General features: G+C 40.4%; 1 protein-coding gene across 11 annotated transcripts in view; it reads right to left on the reverse strand.

Moving 5' to 3' along the window:
• The window catches only part of IPCEF1 (interaction protein for cytohesin exchange factors 1), a 178748-nt gene that overhangs the window by 82803 nt on the left and 78620 nt on the right, over window positions 1–17325 (reverse strand). For all 11 annotated transcript variants that reach the window (XM_030316629.2, XM_030316628.2, XM_030316630.2 and 8 more), the window contains one exon: window positions 4531–4583. In XM_030316629.2, the coding sequence (XP_030172489.1) occupies window positions 4531–4583 (53 nt within the window). The remainder of the gene's footprint in view (window positions 1–4530; window positions 4584–17325) is intronic.

The following is a 17325-nucleotide window of genomic DNA, read 5'->3' on the forward strand; positions in this document are numbered from 1 at the left end:
GGTATTAACTGACACTAAATTTGAACCCACCTGAAGTGTTGACCCTTGCTATTTCTTTGAAGGTAAAATAACCTTGTGCTCAACAAATCTCTACTTTTATCTAAAATACCGTTTCCTCAAAAACTATCGCAGCTTTCTCCAGCATCCTGTTTTAACCATGTCCTACAAATAGTAAGAATCTGAAACCAAAGAAATAAGAATGCAGGGGACAAAAGAAGAGCACTGGAAAGGGGGACAGAAGTTTTCCAGTGGTAGTTAACAAGACCCTACCCGGTAATCTGCTCCCCAGACAGCTGTCAGGCACTGTTCCACCGGAAGTCCTACTTGGAACAGCAAATATGTGAAACAGCCTCCCAAGTTTGATCTGTGCACAACGCCTGTGCACAGCAGCGTTGGCTTAACGGAGTTATGTTCATGTGGCCTAAATGAACAAGCTGCCAAAATGTGAGCTCTTTTTAGTAAATCAAAAATGTGAAAACTAAATTCCTCACTTCATCCCCGAATATCACCCCAGCCCTGAGGCACACACGATGAGCACAGAGTTCAAGTGAGGGGCAGGCAGTTCCCCATGGGGACCAGAATCATGTCTAGACTGTTCACCACACACAGAACACCCAGGCAACAAGTGTTCCGTAAGTGATGAATGCAGAGCTTTATTGTGAAGTAAACACAACAAATACCGGTTTGCTGTTAGACAAATCATCCCACAGATGACAGTCCAGGAAGCAGCAGATGAACCCAGCCACGGCACCAGAAGTAAATGTCCCTTCCCATTCAATGAGCCTGCTGTCCTCATGGAGCATGAAAACTGAGCAAAGTTGCCATGATTCATATGCAGAGTTTTCTGTTTCAGGAACAAGTTTTCACTTGACATTTAGGCAATATTTAATAAAACAATTTTATTTAAAAGAATTCTTGGGAAACCACTGTAATAAGGTTCTTATCTAAGATGAATCTGACCATTTCCTGCCCACAAGAGCCATCCCTGAAAGTAAGAATTCTCAGAAGCTTTAGGTGAAAGAACTAAATATGATGATACAAGAGATGATGTGTAGCATTCCCTCTAACCCTTGTTGTCTTCAAGGTAAGGCTGTTTTCCTTTCTTAGCTACAACATTGTTACTAAAATCTGAGAACAGAGAACTTTCTTAATCAAGCCTTTAAGATTCGTGTATGCTAGTTGTGATTTGTTTGTTTGCTTATTCATCTCTTTCTTTATCTTAGTGAGAAACTAGTCATATCAGAAAAATAAGCAATACTCATTTAGTGTATAATACTGTGTTATCACCACAGCATGACGCATGGAAAGCCTTATAAATATGGAGGACTACACAAGTGGATTCTTAGAAATGTTTAGGGATCGTACCAAATCTAATGATTATGTTGCAGATTTCCCAACAAGCTATGACCCAGATCCTAGAGATGATTATGCTAATTCTTTATTTCAGGCCACGATTTGGTCAGTTGTGGCTTTTGTTTATTCAACCCCCAGTTCTTGCACAATTACTCCGGGCCAAGGACCCAAGATTCAGAGGCAAGCAAGCTCTTACACAGCTTCCAGTCAAATGCAGAAAAGAAAGAATTGAACAAGGATAATGAGGTCCATATGGAAGTGCCATTACCCAGGATCAGGGAGTCAGGGGAGTCAGGGGAAGCACCCCGTGGGTTGATAAAAACAAAGGTCCCAAGGATGAAGGCCTGAGCATGAAAGGCTCTAATACAGGAATGCAGGTGTGAACCAGAAGGCACCCACCACAGAGTGTTGGGGAATAACCACACTGAGTAGTAAAGCCAACATCACACAGAACCTTGTAAGTTACATTTGAAAGTATGAGGTTTACCCAAAAGTCAATGGGAAGCCGCTGAACAGATGTCAGCAGGCAAGGACACCATGTTATTTGCGTTTAAGAAAGTTCACTCAGTCTGTTGCATGGCAGGTGGGTTGGAGGGGCAAGGGAGGTTGGGGGGGGGGTGCAGGTGCAGAGGCAAGGATCCCAGCAGGGATAGGGAAGGGCAGTGTTGTGCCGTGAAGACAAAGAAATACCAAGAAGGTGAAACCAATGGAACTTGTTGAGTGAATACCTTTGGTTCTCTGGGAAGCTTTAGCTCTAAAAATTCTGTTTTTTTCAGAGGAGAGAAAAGGCTACTATCAGATAATGAACAACTCAGCTTAACCAGAAAAAACGCTATTCTACCACACACATAATAAAATCTCAGATGCTCGGAATCTAGTTTCTTGGGCAGTTTTATTGGCACAATTTACCATGCCAACCTCAGCAACTATCAGGTCACGATCAACAAAAGTGCCTTAAGAGTACTGGCCTTCACCCCTGCTGATGGTAAGTTCCCCATCATAAGCACCAAACAGAAGGCTCAGCACATATAGCTCAATAAACGTTAGGTTAGTGGAAATGAAGTGTGATTCGGGATGTGATTAGGTCAAATGTGTCAAGCCTACTGAAACTACCTAGCATAAAAATAGGTCTCCTGTGCTACATTTTATTTAGAGAACAAATGACAGCAGAAAATTGAACTAATTTTCTGAATGGAAATATAAAGTAGGGTAACCACTGAAAAGCAACTGGAAGAAATGCTTAAGAGAGATGTTTAGCCGAACGACCTAGACACTGATGGCCGCGAGATAAAAATAACAGGTAAATAGGCACACGAGGAGAGCTGAGCTGATTAAGTCTGGGAGTGGAGGATGGCTCATGAAATGAGAAAGACCCATAAATAGCCAGAGTTTCCACCAATGAGGGTGGAATCCACCTGCTCCCGGGCCCAAGGGGAAGCAGGTTACATATTGCAGCGGTGCTGGCTGTCAATTGCGGATTGTGTGGGTGGTAGGTTAGTCCTTTGGTAATCAAATCTTCAGTGTGCACCAATAGCCAGGGTTATACTTTACTTAAGATGTGGAGATTTAAACATGTTTCAGGTCATACTTAAATCTCCAGTTCCTACCTAGTACAGTGGGTGATAAATGATAGAGTCAGGACAGGTAATCAGTAAACTTTAAATGAATGTTTGAATGAGTGAATGAATTTCTTAAAGTGCTTAACTGCTCTCTAACTATCTTAGTTTCCATTTCTTCTTAAATATATAAGATCAACTCCTTCCAGTTGGAACACTACATTCTTTCAGTAGAAAAGGGAAATAATGTAAAAAAAAATCAAACCCTCCATTACTTTTCTCAAGGATCTAACAATTCCAGTTCTTCCTTTGCATTTCTTTGCTCTGTATAACATGTCCTTATCATCATATGCACTTTTTCTTTTTAAAAATTTTTATAAACGCTGGGAACTCTAAGCTTTAGTGTTCCTGACTATTTTACAAATCTATGATGCCTGTCTTTTGCCCTTGACCACAGGACCTTCCTTGAACACCCTATACATATGCCTTCATATTTAATCTTGGCCAAGTTTCCCACTGCGGCCTCATTTATTCTCTTAGGTGTTCCCCTTCTTTATCTTCATCATGATTATTCACATTTCTATGATCAAACAACACCTACTCGTTTGTGTCCAAGGGATCACATTTGCCTTTTCCGCAAGTTTTAGATGGCAAATTTCCCAGGGTAAATAATGAACTATAATTTGTGTTTTCATTTTTAGTTTTCTGCAGTCCTGTCTCCCAAAGTTTCCACCATTTTCATCACTAGCAAGCTTTTCCTTCTCATTTAGAATTAGCATCAGAATTAAAGTGCTCTCATTGCTTTCTCTATTTCTGGAATAGGAAATTGTTAACAAAGCAGAGAATTAATCAGCTGCCTTGCTTTTTAGTAAGGTGTCCCTTCCAGGAGCTTTCTAGTTCATTCCATTTCTCCATCACGATTCCTACAACCTGCCTTGACATCCATTTCCTAATTTGCATCAGGAAATTATGGTCCATGCCCCCTATTTTGCAGGAAGTCTATACTGTATTCTCTCAATACCCCATTTCTGGTTCTGCTTTTGGCTCTACTCCGAAAACTATCCTATGCATCCATCATGAAGTCATTAGATTTGCCAAAAGATACACACTATACAGTCCCACACTACCCCACACCCCTCCTATTAGAAATATCATGTTAATTTTATCAACTATTTAATTTTCTCTGCTAAGTGTCCTTGTCTAATAGAGATAACATACTTGCTCAGTGGATTTACCTAAATAGGCAAATTTATAGCTGTAAAAGTATTTTCAAAAAAGCCTAAAACTTCAGCATAATAATTAGCAGAATTTTTCCCATAGACGTTGCATGAGAGGTTGTGCTATTACCATAGTTGACCTAAAACACAGAGGCAATTTATGTATCGTATATTAAAATCATGGTTATGTTTTTGATCTTTAAAAGCAAATAGCTAGCAGTCTTAAATGCTTGGTGATCATAAGAAACCCCCTGAAACCTAACAAAAGGATCATTTAATCCCCTCGTGGCTAATGAAATGGAGGACAGTCACTAGCTAGCCAAACTGAAGATCAATTTGTTTATTTTTTACTCCTTCATCAAACTGACAGTATTTAAGTCTGCAGTGTCCCGAACGGTACTCACAAGAGCATTGCCATCAGTAGCCATGTATGATGTCAAATTGGTAGAAACAAAAGCTAGAAGAGAAAAAAAAGAGTCTCAGTTAAATATGGGATTAAAGTGTTCATAAAAGCATATTATCTCGGGGCACCTGGTGGCTCAGTCAGTTAAGCGTCCGACTTCGACTGAGGTCATAATCTCGCAGTTCGTGGGTTGGAGCCCCGCGCTTCAGGCTCTGTGCAGACAGCTCAGAGCTTGGAGCCTGTTTTGGATTCTGTGCATGTGTGTCTCTCTCTCTGCCCCTCCCCTGCTCTCACTCTCTCTATCAAGAAAATGAGTAAACATTTAAAAAATTAAAAACAAAAAGGATATTATCTCTTTGATACAGGGGGAGGCATTTCTAATTTGACTGATGAATTTCACAATAAAAGCAATTAACTCAATGGCCTTTTAACACAGAGCTATACGTCAACATTTAAAACCAAGTTCGTAAAATAAACCAGAAGTTTATTTGTACATGGGTCAGTATCCTTTCACATCTACAGCAAGACATGCATGTTACTTACATACTTAATATTGTGTTGTATATAAACAAATATCTGAAAAATGAAAATATTTTCCTCTTTATGATGAGCAACACAGTGTAAGATGGGGAAATATTTGATCGAATACTATTCTGATTATATTCACTAAACAATTTCAAAAATGTAACTAATCCCTGTGCCTCCGAAATCCCAACTTTAGTATGAAGATGAGCTGCTTTTGATGTATTACACTTTGTAGTGGATGACCTGAAAGACAACATGCTCTGTGGTTTCAAGAAAAGTGGATGAAAACAAAAAGAAAGAAAACCCATATTTTCAGACTTTGATCAGCAAGAAACTTACTAAACATACTCCAGCCACTGAAACTCTTCCAAAACAGAGAGCCTTTCAATCTCTTTCTCCTTACCACCAGAGATACAGACTCATAATCTGCATGACTTTATGCCTTACACCATGGTTCCCAAATCTCAAAGAATGCATATCCCTTTTTAATGTCAAAAACACCATATCTATATTACGTAGATATGAATAAAACATTTATTTGGAAAATGCCAAATGAAAAAAAACCACAGTAAAAATGACTGGCAAATTTAATTACTTAATTTTTATTTATTTAAAAAAATAGACTAAAACCTAAATAAAAACACAAGCTGCTGATAATATCTGCAATATATACTTAATACATAATAATCAATTAAAAAATGGGTGGAAGACCTAAGTAGCCATTTATCCAAAGAAGACATACTTAGGACAACAGACACATGACAAGATGCTCAACCTCACTGGCATCGGGGAAATGCAAATCAAAACTACAAACGAAGAAAAAAAAAAGCTACCCAAAACTATGTCACCTCACGTCTGTCAGAATGGCTAAAATCAACAACACAACAAACAACAGGTGTTGGTGAGGATGTGGAGAAAGGGGAACCCTCCTGCATTCTTGGTGGGAATGCAAACTGGTGCAGCCACTGTGGAAAACAGTATGGAGGGGTTTCCTCAAAAAGATAAAAACAGAACTGCCCTACAATTCAGCAACCGCACTACTAGGTATTTACCCAAACAATACAAAAATACTGATTCAGAGGGATACACGCACCCTGCTGTTTACAGCAGCATTTCCTGCAACAGCCAATTTATGGAAACAGACCAAGTGTCCATCGACTGATGAATGGATAACAAAGAGGTGGTGTATGTATACAATGGGAAACCACTCAGCCATAAAAAAAAGAATGAAATCTTGCCATTTGCAACAATGTGGAAGGAGCTAAAGAGTAATATGCAAAGCAAACTAAGTCAGAGAAAAACAAATATCCAATGATTTCACTCATCAGTGGAATTTAAGAAACAAAACAAACAAGCAAAGGGAAAAAATAGAGGGAGGCAGACCAAGAAACAGATTCTTAACTATAGAGAACAAATTGATGGTTAGGAGAGTAGAGAGAGGTGAAGGGTGAAGGGTGGGTGAAATAGGTGGTGGGGATTAAGGATTGCACTCGCTGTGATGAGCACAGGGTGTTGTATGGAAGTATAGAATCACTATATTGTACACCTAAAACTAATATAACACTGTATGTTTTGGGGTTTTTTTTCTAAATTTTTTTAAACGTTTATTTATTTTTGAGACAGAGAGAGACAGAGCATGAACGGGGGAGGGTCAGAGAGAGAGGGAGACACAGAATCGGAAGCAGGCTCCAGGCTCTGAGCGTCAGCACAGAGCCCGACGCAGGGCTCGAACTCACGGACCGTGAGATCATGACCTGAGCCGAAGTCGAACGCTTAACCGACCAAGCCCCCCAGGCGCCCCTATAACACTGTATGTTAACTGCAATTGAAATAAAAACTTTTTAAAAATCATCATTATAAAGAGTTCTTAAATACCGATAGGAAAATCATAAGCAAACTAATAGAATAACAAGTGAAGAAAATTCAAAAAATAAAAATACAAATGACTGATGTTTAACCTCATTAGCAATAAAAGTGCAAAATGAAACAACATGATTCCATCTTTACTCTTCAAGCTTAGTACACACACACAAATTAAGTGGTAGAAGCCACATTTGGTGAAGGCGTGCTGCAAAGAATAATTTCGTGTTGTTGGAATGTCAAATGATTACAGCCTCGCTGGAGGGTGGTTTTCCGAGATGACGGCGATGACGATCAGCGACCACCAACATTTGCGGAGTCGTCGCTATTTGCTATCAACCATGCTATATACTACCGTCCTAAACATGCAAAGAGTTTTATAATGTATTCTTACTGAAAAAAATAGGTTATCATTCATTTTTTATCATGAAAATACAGGTTTATATACATACATCTCATACATCAGTGCATTGGGGGGGAAAGTCTGAAGATATTTGTAGCAGAATGTGTGCAGTAATCATCTATGAGAACCGGAATAACCACATAATGTATTGTTTGCTCCCCGATGTGTTTATTTCCTACCATAAGTATTTATTTATAAAACAAAAGTGTTCGGATAAAACGCTATAAATATTTTATTGGCTCTTTATAGCAATGTATTTTTAATATCCGTTGATTGAGCAAATACATAATAAGCAAAAGCTGGTTTACATTCAGCAGCACTTTTAGACAATGAAGGTTGTAAACTTGTAGAAGTTAAGAGCAGAGCTTTGGAATGGTCTGGACTGGATTTAAATCTCAGTTTGCCAATTTACTGTGTGATATTGGGCAAATGACTGATATTATAAATATGCAAATGACTGGGCATTGTAGTAGTATTTCTTTCTTAGGGTCAGACAAAAATGAAGTGAGAAAGTATCGTTATAATACTCATAGCAGTACCTGACATGTTAAAAATATTCAATAAATTCTTCTACCATCATAAAACATATTTATGCCTTAAGCACACACTTATTAAAGGTCAACTATATATACCCTTTAAATATGATGTAAAGCATTGCTGTGTAAACTTTCCTGATTCAGAGGGATCACCAGCCCCTCCCCTGGAATAACATAATGGCTACCTTTGTTGTATTTATTAAGCCATTACTACATCCTCTACCAGTTGATGATTTTCATGTCTCATGCCATCTGATTGTTACAATCACCTATGAATAATCCACTATTATTACTCCCATGTCTCAGAAGAGGCAACTTGGAAACTTAGAATCCGGATATTTCCAGATTCAAACCCAGGCTCCACAGTCTGCTCTCTTAAATTCTCTTAACCTTCGCTCCCCCCAACAGGACAGTGTTCATAATTAACCCTTCAATAGCCATGGCATTTTACATACCACGATGCTGTGGGCAGGTCTACCTGATTGGACAATGAGAATATCAAAGGTAGAGGCAAGACCCATACATCTTCATGCCCTTGAGCCTATCCCAGGGAAGCACACAGCTTAGGCAAGAGTTGTCAAAATGTTTTTTTTAACTAATAGATCACACCATCAGAAAACCTTATTATTTCAGTGGAATTCTGAATGTCTTCACTCGGCCAGATTTCTAATAGCAAAATAAGCAGAACTGACAGAAGAGGATAGAAGACAGAGAGAAAAATTCAGCACTGATTCTTCCACTGAGCATTGGGGTTTGTTGACACTGATGTTAAGCCTTCCTTTGATCGCGCAGAATATGTCTCTTATACATATTGTATTCCTTAAACTCCTAACAGTCTCTTGGGTGTGTTCTGTCTACACCCATTGCAACCACCATAGTCAAAGGCACCTCTTTCCTGAACCATCGCAGAAACATCCCAGCTCATGTCCTAGCTTTACTTCTTACCCAGAGTGAGGTTTTTTCAATGCACGTTTAACTATCCTCTCTCTCCTTAAATCTCTACCATGGCCATTGAAACATGAGGTAAAGACCAATATCATGAAAATCTACAAGGAAGGCTTTGCCTGGCCTCTGCCTCCTCTCCAGTCCCATCTTGGATCATTTCCATGTCTCTTTCTTTCCTGACTCACTAGCTTTTTTTTTTAATTCCTTAAACATGTTTCTACTAATCTCAGGAGCTTTATGCATGCTCTTCCACAGCCCGCACCCAAGATGGTTTATACCTACCATTTAATCTTTACCTATACGTACCATTTAAGCCTGTAGACCAAAGGTCATTTAGTCAAGAAAGCTTTCCCCAGTTCCTCTGAGAGATCAATCCCCTTTTGCATTCTCTCCTGGCATGTTATCTTTTTTTTTTTAATTTTTTAATATTTTTTTTACGTTTTTTTTTTTTTTTAGAGAGAAACAGACAGGGTGGGAGGAGCAAAGGGAGGGAGACAGAGGATCCGAGGCAGGCTCTGCGCTGACAGCAGGGAGCCTGACGTGGGGCTCAAACTCACAAACCATGAAATCATGACCTGAGTCGAAGTTAGACGCTTAACTGGCTGAGCCACCTAGGCGCCCAGCACGTTATCTTTTAGACACAGAAGTTCTCATAATTGTACTGAATTATTAATGTTACAATTGGTTCTTTAACATCTGACTCCCCACTATAGTATAACTGACCGAAGGACAGGCACTATATCTTCTCTTGTTCACTTGTTTACTGCTGTATCCCTAGTCTTAGTACACACAGGGATTCAATAGACATTTGGGGAGTAAATGAATTAAAAACACAAACAATAAAAGTACTCAACTTTGGATGAGTTTCCATAAGGAAAACCTATAAATTCTAATTTTGTTTGTTTGTTTGTTTAGGGGAATGGTGCGGTCAGGAATATCCCACTAGAATTATCCTTCCCAATCTGCAAGATGTGGTGATGACACTGTGTTGATGTCAGACTTCCCTAATTCAAAGAGCTGATGGGTAGAAACAATATGTGCTCAGGGGTGGGGGCAGGGAGGAATAAGTGGGGAGACCTAGGCATGGACGTGCCATTGTAGAGGCTATGTATATTAAGTAAACAGTTTACTTAATAATTTTAGAGTTTCAGCACTTCTTAAAATAGTGAACATATATGAAATCTAAAATTTCACCAAAATTATTCAAAGATAATTTGGGACAGAAGAATCATCAAAACAATTTAAGCCCAACTCTGGCTTCTCCTCTTCCGTAACAAAGCACATGGCCATAAGAAGAATTAAAGAAGTGAAATGGTAGTCACGGAGACTAACGTAAACACATTTGCTTATTGTTTCGACAAAGAGAACCAGCTCAGCTAACCTTGTTACAGCACACATGTTATCTATATATTGACACACTGAATATATAGGTCCAAGATTTTGATAAAAATACTTATAAAGCACACAAAGGAGTTTATGAAAAATAAGAATGACACTGACAAAAGTGTTTTGAAAGTAATAATTTTGCCTTATTCCCAACCCTTCATGAGAATATTAGTTTAAGCAAGGTGCCCATATGTTAAAAGAGTTAAAAGGAAGAAGGAGTTTTTTGATATGTCTTCACAAAAGAGTTTTTTTGCTAAAGGATTTTTGTATAATTCCCAGGACTTAAAAATGTATAAGAACCCAATGACAAGACAACAAATAACTTTCATAAATCAAGAGGTATATAGTTCTTTGCTGTCAACAAAATTAAAGGAAAATCTATTTTAATGGTTTGTTAATTTTTAAAAGGAGTTGTGATAGCTCACACATACTTGGCATATACTTGGAAAGAATTCAAAAGTGCTTTATTTCCATCTATTTATTTAGGTGACAAACAGTTTTAAGTGCTTACATATATAAAAACCAACAATAGGATTAAAATTTGCTCTGAACTCTCTCTCATTCTAGCAATAAATAATATTTACCTAGAAGTAGTTCCATAATTAGAGGAAAAGCCTCATCTATCTCATTAAATAGTTCATTTTCAATAAAAACATGTACCTCTTGTATTAATCATTATTTGTCAAAATAGCATATTCATGTTGTCAAATTATATACTACTAATAAATATGATATAACCCACTCCAAATGAAATCTTATTGGCTTAAAGAATTATGACACACAAAAAATTAAATTAATTTCAGTTTAAATATGTATTTTTTTTGCTGAAATGCATAATGTCATCAATGAAAGTTTTTGAAGCAAAAAATAAATTATACAATTGTACAAAAATCCATGGAGTAGTAGAATGAAAATATGAGTTTCGGGGGGCATGGGGGTAAATAGAATAATGTAAAATTAAAACTCTAAAGATGACTTTAAAAAAACAATTAATGAAACATATAAAATCTCTGTGCTATTTAGATCGCCTAGGTTATATTTAAGTATAACGTTTTATATATTTTTATATATATTTAAATATAATCTTTTTACTATCAAGACTTATAATACACCAGAAGTGACATCTTTTGCAACCATTTAAACATACAATGAAAATTCTAGGTGACAATGTAAAGTGTCAGGGAATATATCAGGCTTCCAAATTACTTTCTGGGTACACGGCCAAAATAACACGTTTCAAAACTACTACTACACACCCACATGGGTTAGGGTCAAACATTTCATTCCGCCGCTCCTTAAATGTGGAAACCTATGAAAATCACTTAATGTCCCCGAATAGTGAAAGGGAAATACTAACAACCAGCTCAGGGATTTCATGAGAATTAGATAAAATATCACATGAGGAATTTGCAGGACTTTATGCAGGCTCACTAAATGGGAACAATTACCTTGAATGGGAGCAATTACTTAGAAATGGTTTAGCTACAGAAAACTATTCCTCCTGATGGAATTAGCACACAACTAAAGGATGCGAGCAAGTGTGATAACAGGTTTCATCAAATAAAATAGCGTTTACTCTTCAAGGTTGATTAAACTTCCTAACCTACCCTCCTAGAGACATTTTGGGTGCCTTGTTGCAGAGTTTAACGGTTTCAGGGGATAGTTTTCTCAGTCACATTGACGACAGTTATCTTCTTTAAAAACACAATTCCTTAACACATCACAGCCAAAACAGTAAGGTCGTAAATATATTTTTACGTTTGCGAAATGAAATAAAATGTATTCTTGATAAGTTCTGTAACTGAAAAAGTGGAAAACACATTTCATTACCAAATGAATAATAAAGTTAATTTCAAAGAAGAAAAAGTCCTTAATATATACTGGTTGTCATGGAATGAATGTTTGTGTCCCACCAACCCTCCCCCCCAAATTCATATGTTGACCTTTCATCCCCATGTGATGTGTTTGGAGGTGGGGCCTTTGGGAGCTGATTAGGTCATGACAGTGGAGTCCTCATAAATCGGATTAAGACCGTTAAAGAGGCCGGAGAGCTAGTTCACCCTCTTTCCACCATGCGAACAGACAAGGAGAAGAGTCGCCAGTCTGCAACCCAGAAGCTCCTACCAGAACCCAACCATGATGGCACCATGATCTTGAACTCCCAGTCTCCAGAACTAGGACAGATAAATCTGTGTTGTTGACATGTTACCCAGTTATGTATTTTGTTCTAGAAGCCCAAGCTGACTAAGACGCTAGTGAAGAAGCATTCTGTTTTGTTTTAGACACAAAATGCAAGTTTATTCTGGCAACTTATTTTAGAAACTATTTAGCAAATTAGTTAAGTCAAAAATATGGACTCTGGTGCTACATCACTTTGAAACCAGAAAATAAACCAAGAATATCAACATGGCAACCAATGCTATACAGGCAGTTGCTAGTATAATTGGTTGGGTTTTTTTTTTTAAGAGCAAAGAAAAATTCACTAAAGGTAGTTATTGGTTCAACTGATCCAAAAGTAGCCCCCTTGATTTTTCCCCCCTAGACCTTATATTCTTTGGAATGGTGCAGCAAAACCAGTACGAGCCTACTGTGCTAAAGGTTTTCAAAAAGAAGACGATTTAGATGAGCACGGGGCATTGTATGGAAGTCTTGAATCATTATATTGTACACCTGAAACTAACAGTACATTGTATGTTAACTAACTGGAATTTAAATAAAAACTTTTTGAGAAAAGGCAATTTATTGTGATTTAAAGACAGTTTTTCAAGTGAAATAAACCGTGGCCTAAGCTGCTTCCTTTTTTCTTTTCTCACAGAGCAAGACAACTCTGAACCAAAATTCTAAAAACCCACATACTAATTCACAACATGCTTACCCTTTAAAATGACAATGCTCGCATTTGACAAGATATTCGCAGAGCAACAAATGGATTTATAGAAAGTCCATGGACATAAGCAAACCATGTGCATTACTGTTAGTCCAGGAACTAGAGCGAAAGAGGAAATAGAAAATGCTGGTCACTCTTAGAGGCAGAAGTCTCCATCGTCCAAAAGCATGAAATACATGTGGCAACAAAGTGGGCATTTAACTAGCAATGAGAACAGTAAGCAAGCATCCTCTGTTACATGGTAGTCCGTCACAGCATTGCCATGGGAAGCAAGAGAGAAAACTCATCTTTGCTCATATATAAAAGCATAGGGCATGAGATAATCCATTATCTTCTGCCAATTAGCAGAAGATCCCTTGTTAAGGCAGAGCAGGAGAGAAGCAAGCAAAATACAAGATGACTCCCTTTTGAGCACAAATACCATGATGTATGGCATGGGGAGGGGCTGGAGCTGTTACTTTGTCCAGCAAATTCAAAAAAGGAAAAATCCTTTTCCAAATTATCTCAAACATTTTTTCTTTTAAATTTAAGCTCCATTGTCATTCTGATTCCAATCCATTCCCTGCATGCTTTTAAAAATCCTCAGTTTTTTTTCTTTTCTCTCTCATTCTTTTCTCTTTTTATTGTGAAGTTTCCCACTCGTTTTGTTACATTTCTTTTCTGCCGTCTCTCCACTTTGAGGATGAACTGACAGATGGTTTTCAGAGCCACAGCTTTTTTAAACAAACTATGATGATTAAAATTACTTTATTTTCAACACCACCGAAATGCTGTGATACATCATCTGAAGAGACTGGCAGACCTCTCCCTCGCTTGTCCATTCTTACATTCCCACAGAAGCTGCCAGCCCTGACAGTCAAGACTCAGACAGAAAAATTTACAATTCTAAGCGAGGATAGTTCCTCTGTCAGCCAATCATGTCAATGTCTGCTCCCAATCGACTATTTTACTATGGTAACAAGCAGGTGGCAAACGGCAAGACATCTTGAACAACCTGCCTCTTCTACCTCCCGGAAGAACCTGCACCACCAGGTGGGTGCACGTGGCTGTTGACCACGCCCCCTTGGGAAGGCACGAAACTCCTTTGTGTCCCTGGACTGGAGGGGTCTCTGGCCCTTCTGTGAGCCTCCAGAACTCCAAACTTCAAAGATTGCGGTCTGCACCCCCGCATGCCTGCCCTCAGGGCTCAGGTAAGTGGGCCATGCCCTACGGATCTCACCCTACGCCCATTGCTCCTTTTGAGGCACTCTCCTTCCCCAGCTCATAGGGTTCACTAGATGCTGGAAGAGACTCAACCCCATGGGGCTGATTCTGTTCCCGATTGTCTTAAATTCCATCATGCCAGCCCTACCTATAAGTGATTGCTCCCACAGGCCTTCCAGAATTAGGCTAGCACGCTTTCAGCTCTTCGAATTATTTATATAGGCAAGGGCCCTGCAAAACATATTTGCACACCCCTCTAAACACACACACACACACACACACACACACACACACACACACACACCCTAACAGCAGCCTTGTACAGTGATGCAGATAAAACCTGCATGGTACCTACTTCCTCTTCCAGGCGGTGACAGATCCCAAGAACTTCTAGGGTTCTAAGTCCTTCTAAGTCCTTCTAAGATTCAATCTAGCTGTGTGCTTAGGTCTGATCTAGGACATTTGTGGCTGAAACTCAAGGAATCTTCTCAAAGGTTGATAGTAGCACCAAGACACCACATCAAGTAGGGAAAGGGCCACTAGGCCTCTGGTGAGGCCACAGGAAACACTAGGAGCCCCCAGGCCAAGTCTCAAAGTCCACTACAGTCTGACCCAGGAGCTCACCCTGGGTCTCTCCAATGGCAGCCCTTGAGTAACAGCAGCTGACTCCTTCCCCCCCACACCCCTGTTTGTGGTGAGAGAAGATGCAGTGCTCTAAGGTGGACCAGGCATGAACAGCAAGTGATGGCCCTTACCTTTCTGCAATTCGCATCCCTCAATTTCTCCACTTTATTGTTCTTTATTCGGCAAGAATCATAACCCTATTTTCTCTGCGTGGAAGATAGCACACTTTCTGCTTGTGTGATCCAGACTGTACATACACTGCTCTGAGACAGCCAGTCGTTCTAATTCAGCTTTGCCAAATGGCCTTCCACTGAACGTGTTCCACCAGAGTGAATAAAGTACACCCTATGCAGCAGTGGTCTCTACCACGGGACCATTGCTGGCTGGAAGAAAGCCAGAGAAAGAAAACCTATTACAAAAGCTGCCTGCTGTTTGCACCTATTGAGGTGGAATTGGGGCCAAAATTCCCCTTTTGTCTGGCTAGCTCTTTCATTGGGAAATATCACTTTAACAGGCCATACGACTTTGCAAAGGTAGTGCCCAAGGCTTTGTCAGACAGGATGAGTAGAGAATGTAGAGACCATAGGGAGCTGAACTGTTGCGCATAATAATGGAAAGGCTTCCTTTTTCAAGAACAAGGTGACTGGAGTAACATTACCAACATGGTGACAGAAGTGGTTTCTTTTTTTTTTTTTTTCAAAGTTTATTTATTTATTTTGAGAGAGACAGAGGGTGCAAGCTGGAGGAAGGGCGGAGAGAGAGGAGGACAGAGGATCCAAAGCAGGCTTTGCACTGACAGCACAGAGCCTGATGCAGGGGCTCAAAGTGACAAACCGTGAGATATGACCTGAGCCAAAACCAAAAGTCAGACACTTAACCGACTGAGCCACCCACGCACCCGGACATAAGTTGCTTCTTACTTTGCTGCCTCTCACAAGAAGAACAAGTAACATCTATTCAAGAACAAAACACCATTGAGAGAATTCTAGAACATAAGGGTGAGGCTGAAGTAGCTCCCTGCACCTCAAAGCCCAAGATGATGCCTTAGAAGGGTAAGAGAAATGGCTACATGTTGACTACATCGCCTCTCCCCCAAGACAGGGCAGCACCATGTGCAGAGATCTCCCCTGAGAACCCAGCTTCCCAGCGCTGTGAGTCACTTTGTAGGAGACTCTACCCTAATATCGTACCACAGGGACTGTAGAGGAATCTGTAGGGCCCAGCCCCCAAAATCTGACTATGATGGAGAAGGAAGGTTGGGCTGGCAACAAGCAGCACACAGATCTTGGGAGACCAAGTTCATGCCTGCAGTACCCAAGTAGTAAACTCAACCAGAGGCTTTGTTCATCTACAGAACCAAGTTGGGGCCGCACTCTGACCAGGGAACTCTGGGGTGGCGGGGGCAGGGAGGAGGGGTGCTGATCTGTCTGATTCAGATCCTCCAACAAATTTTGTCAGCCACAGAGCTGTGTGGCCCACGTCCAGGCAAGATGCCGAGTCATAGCCCCACCTGCTGTGGAGAGTGCCTTCCAGCCCCATCTGATGAAAAAGGCTGATAAACTCCTGGAGGCTGTGCAGCCCAGTGGCACTGGAGCCAAGAGCCAGGTGGACAGAGCTGATCTCCCCCAGGGCAAAGCCAGTACCAAGTGTGAAGTCTTCCCGGGCTACACGCTGGTGGATGAATTAATTCATAGCCAAGGCTGAAGGTAGCTCCCGGCTCCTCCCAAATAGACAACCTATTTGGGAAATTGACAATGGCCTGGGGTGGCTCCTCCCCTCCCACCCAGGCAAGGGGCTGAGATTTGGCCCCACCAACTGCAGAGAGTGTCTTCTGGACCCATCAAATCAGAAGGGCTGGAGAAAACACCTGAAAGGTGTCCAACCTAGTGGTGCTTGAGTCAAGAGCAGACAGAGCCAGTGGTTTGCACCGCAAAGTCAGACAGGCCAGCTTGAGTTAAGACAATGAACAAAGAGCTTTACTGGCTTTAGAGCTGCTTGCACTATGCTTGGGCAGGGAATCTAATTCATAGCCCTACTCATCACTGAACACAGCCTTCAGCCTGTCTGACAAGAAAACGTAACCGAAGCACACACGAAGCCGCACGGTATATTCCACAGCCCTACGTACAGTGGCACTTGAACCGAGAGCACAGCCCATGGCTTCCCCCATCTGCACAGCAAAATGGGTGGATTCCCCTGACTGGGGAATTCAGGACACACTCAGGCCGATTCAGGTCCCCAAACAACAAGCTGTACAAGCTCTGGGCCCTGGCCCACTGCCCTTCCAGGGTAGGGAAGCTCATTCATAGCTTCAGCTACTACTACTGAAGACAGTACCCAGTCCCAACCATCTAGTAAGCCTGGCCAAAGAATTCCCGCCACTGTGGAGCCAATCTTACAGCCTCACTTGGGTAACGAACCAAGCCA

This window comes from Lynx canadensis, chromosome B2 (genome assembly GCF_007474595.2).
Source record: "Lynx canadensis isolate LIC74 chromosome B2, mLynCan4.pri.v2, whole genome shotgun sequence".
Lineage (NCBI taxonomy): Eukaryota > Metazoa > Chordata > Mammalia > Carnivora > Felidae > Lynx > Lynx canadensis.